This window comes from Opisthorchis viverrini, assembly GCF_000715545.1.
Source record: "Opisthorchis viverrini unplaced genomic scaffold opera_v5_2, whole genome shotgun sequence".
Taxonomy (NCBI): Eukaryota; Metazoa; Platyhelminthes; class Trematoda; order Opisthorchiida; family Opisthorchiidae; genus Opisthorchis; species Opisthorchis viverrini.
Window position 1 is genome coordinate 2,756,392 of NW_008751658.1, and position 3,368 is coordinate 2,759,759.

The following is a 3,368-nucleotide window of genomic DNA, read 5'->3' on the forward strand; positions in this document are numbered from 1 at the left end:
GCTCAGCCATAGCAGCCATTTAAAATATGAATATCCCGGGTCTTGAATATCGTGTGGATTGAGTAGATTTAAACAACTTTCAACAAAACTGCGGCCGTTTGGGAAGATCTCATACGCCCGAAAAATTACCATCAAATGTTAAAACTTTATGTTAAAGTTTTCCTCCTTCGAACCACGGTTTCAGAGAAATTTTCGGCGTGCGTCTAGCCCACGGCGTCATGCTGCATTCTGACCGTAAACGTACGATCATGCCAGACAGAATTAGACCCACAAGTTGCAAATAAACATTGTTATTATTTGCACTATAGATAGACGGCCGTTTGCCTCAAGTAAATTTGGTGTACAGAGAAATTGGATAGACCCATCGATATTTGTGTTGGAGGGGGGTCAAGGAAGAAGCTGCTCGAGTTAGTGAAGGGGTTTTGTTTTTGGAACAGAATAAGACGGCAGATTGTTGATTTGGAGACGGGAAGAGCCGAAAGTGCAGGTGTAGGCAACTATGAGGACAGCGTTCAGTGAAGGGGAACCAGAGTATTTCCAGGGTGGGTAGAGGCCTGGTAGGCAACTAAGTGCGCAATAAGGCGAAACGTGAAGATTGATAATATGAAAAGCAGAGTAATTAACATGTTGTGTCTCATCCTTGCACTGCCATACTACTTCAGGCTGCGCATTTCTTAACAGCAAGATTAGAGTTTGCCAAAGGGGTCCACACAACTAGAATAGGGCCGCTGCAATAACTCAGAAAATTTGATTTATAATTCATGTTGAAAGCGAATATTGTGTGGGCCGTTACGACCCGAAATGCCTCGTACCGCCAGTGCTCATGTATTCTATGATATATATTTCTTAATTCATACGTCACAGATTGATTTCCGATGGGCTCCAGCGCGCATTCAGCATCTACATACGCAGTTTGCATTGAGCCGCATTGACATCCACCTGAAAGCTCTTTAATAGGTGTAATCACGTGGTTATCCAGCCACAACATAAATTGTTCTAACACTACCAGGGTACCTGACTAGTTGCACACAGTTTTCAAGCGCAGACAGTTTACTGTGGAGTCTAATGACTTCCACCACATTTGAGACCTGATCAGTCAAGCAGGTTAATTAACACTATTAAACGTTTAATGTGGTCTGCTCAGTGATGTTCACAAGGTGTCATCGGGGGCACTTGAAAGTGGTTGTGGCTAAGATAGTCAAGTGTGTCGAAGCAGGTCGTTTGGATATCTTCGCCCGACCTGTATGCATGTATGTATATGGTGATAAAGTGCAGATCAACGAAACCAGTGAAATCCCATCTAAAATTACGTCACGTGAAGCAAGAGTGTGGAAAACTGTCTACCGGACTTGCTACTATGTATTGTGCCTTATAAGTGTGGCGACAAATAATACAAATTAATGACCAGGCAGCCCGTTATAGGGAGTGAGCCATGCTAGGCACCCAGAAGCTGAGGTGGTAGCTGTCGTCAAAGCGGTCGAATTTTTGCCTCCGTCTCATCACAGAATCTGCATTAACTGGTAGAATCACAGATAATTATGTTGAGGGGCACACCCTACAGTCACTGCAACATGAACTCCGACGAGAACACCCCTGCACAACCAAAGTGACGATCACAAGAAGTTACCGAATGAACCAACAGGTTGGGCTACAAGATATCGATGGGGACATGCTTACTAAAGTGCGAAAAGAAACGGACACGAAAGTAATCCGCTGCCCTGTTACTGAGCCCTCACTCGACCCTGGTATGAAAACGGTGTTAGCATTCTGACCAGAGTTTCTGCTGTGCCACCTGCTTTTCAACTGGGTCACGTCAGTCCTGGTGCGCGCAAACCCTTCCGGAGGTGTTGCTCTGATGAGCGAATCATCACAATCTGTCGTCAGCACCATCTGTCTGTCTGTTTCACAAAAGCTATTGATCGTTATTGCAAAAGGCTGAAGCATAACGGCGCACTTAAGATCTAATAGACGCGAACCATCGTATTTGAAATGCAGCAGGGACTATTGCATTGAACTTCACTAATTAACACAGTAAAGCTTGGGGGCATAAATGCAATGAAACATTTGAGTGATTCTTTGAGTACTTTGGGATTTAACGCTGAAATTAAAGTGAAGTTAGAACTTGTACCGATTTTGATGGCAGCCGGTTTACCGCTGATGCCGCTCCTGGATGAACGGCCCGCAACGGCTCAGCCAGTGCAATATCATGCTTAGGTTCGAAAACAAATAAAAAGCTAGCAAAGACCTAGAATAAAAAGTAGAGCGGATGATTATTAAGAAGAAAGACCGCACAAACAGTTTAACTTTTTTCTACGACCATGTCTATTGCCTTCTTCATTCCCTACTATTATACACTTTTATGGATAACATCAAACTTCAATCGCAGGTTCCACAGTTCCAGGGAGACACCTGAGGGCCACACCAGAATTTGCCGTTGCAACTGGCCCTACGTTTTCTCGACCCAAGGTGGATATCAAAGAAGCTCCTCCCTTACTGGGTACGAAAGGAACCATTGGGCCTGTAAGTTCCGATTCTGATTGGTTCATATTCTGACCTTGTAGGCCACGTCTTCCTGTGGTCTTTAGCCGGTTCGCCCCATGCAAGTTCGACGTCACGTCCAGCTATCCCAAGTGGTCCATCTCCCGAAACGAGTAGAGAATAATATGTCCGTGTAACCAGTGATTGAATAGCTTTGGACAGCATGTCGGATGTGTTGAATTTTTGACACCCGTACGTTTGTCGTTTCGAAGCACCCAGTGACCCTCACCCTACGAGTGTGAACCGGAAAGTTGTTGGTAGATTTTACAACTTCCTCACGGTTCGCAACACCAGTCGAAGCCGTCATATTTACCCGGCCGCTTCTCAGGGACAGCAGAACACTCCTAAAATTGTTGTGGAATTTTACGGCAAATCAATGTTGACCCGCCACGCTGTTGCTTGGCGCACGCAGTGACTGTCAGTCAAGCTAGAAAACGTGTGGGGAACATTCGGCGGCGTTCGACATGTATGGATGTCATGCTGTGTCTCTGGCCACGTATTGTTTCGGACAAACAGTGCGCCACATGATCCCACAACGATCGTGATGCTGAAATGTTTATTTTGTCCTAAGCACAACCCAAACTACGCCAAAACTTCTTCATATATGGTGCATCGCGTTTTGATTCCTACACATTTCCTTTTAACACCCATGGCAGCCGCCGAACGACAAGAACAAAACCGGCCCCGGAAACTTGGGCGAAAGCCTCGATCCTGTGTACCCATCCTTGATGGACCAAGTAGTGAATTTGCTGGCCGGAAGGTCCGTGGTTCGAACCCGACCTTTGCCTCTCGACTTCCCATGTCTAGGCCTGAGCGACCTGACAGTATCC

General features: G+C 45.8%; 1 protein-coding gene across 1 annotated transcript in view; it reads right to left on the reverse strand.

Moving 5' to 3' along the window:
* Window positions 1-2,845, reverse strand: part of T265_00216 (hypothetical protein) — a gene marked incomplete at both ends in the record, with an annotated part of 3,097 nt that extends 252 nt beyond the window's left edge. The window contains 2 exons of the mRNA XM_009163924.1: window positions 2,153-2,245; window positions 2,768-2,845. Of these exons, the coding sequence (XP_009162188.1) occupies window positions 2,153-2,245; window positions 2,768-2,845 (171 nt within the window). The remainder of the gene's footprint in view (window positions 1-2,152; window positions 2,246-2,767) is intronic.
* Window positions 2,846-3,368: the final 523 nt, after the last annotated feature.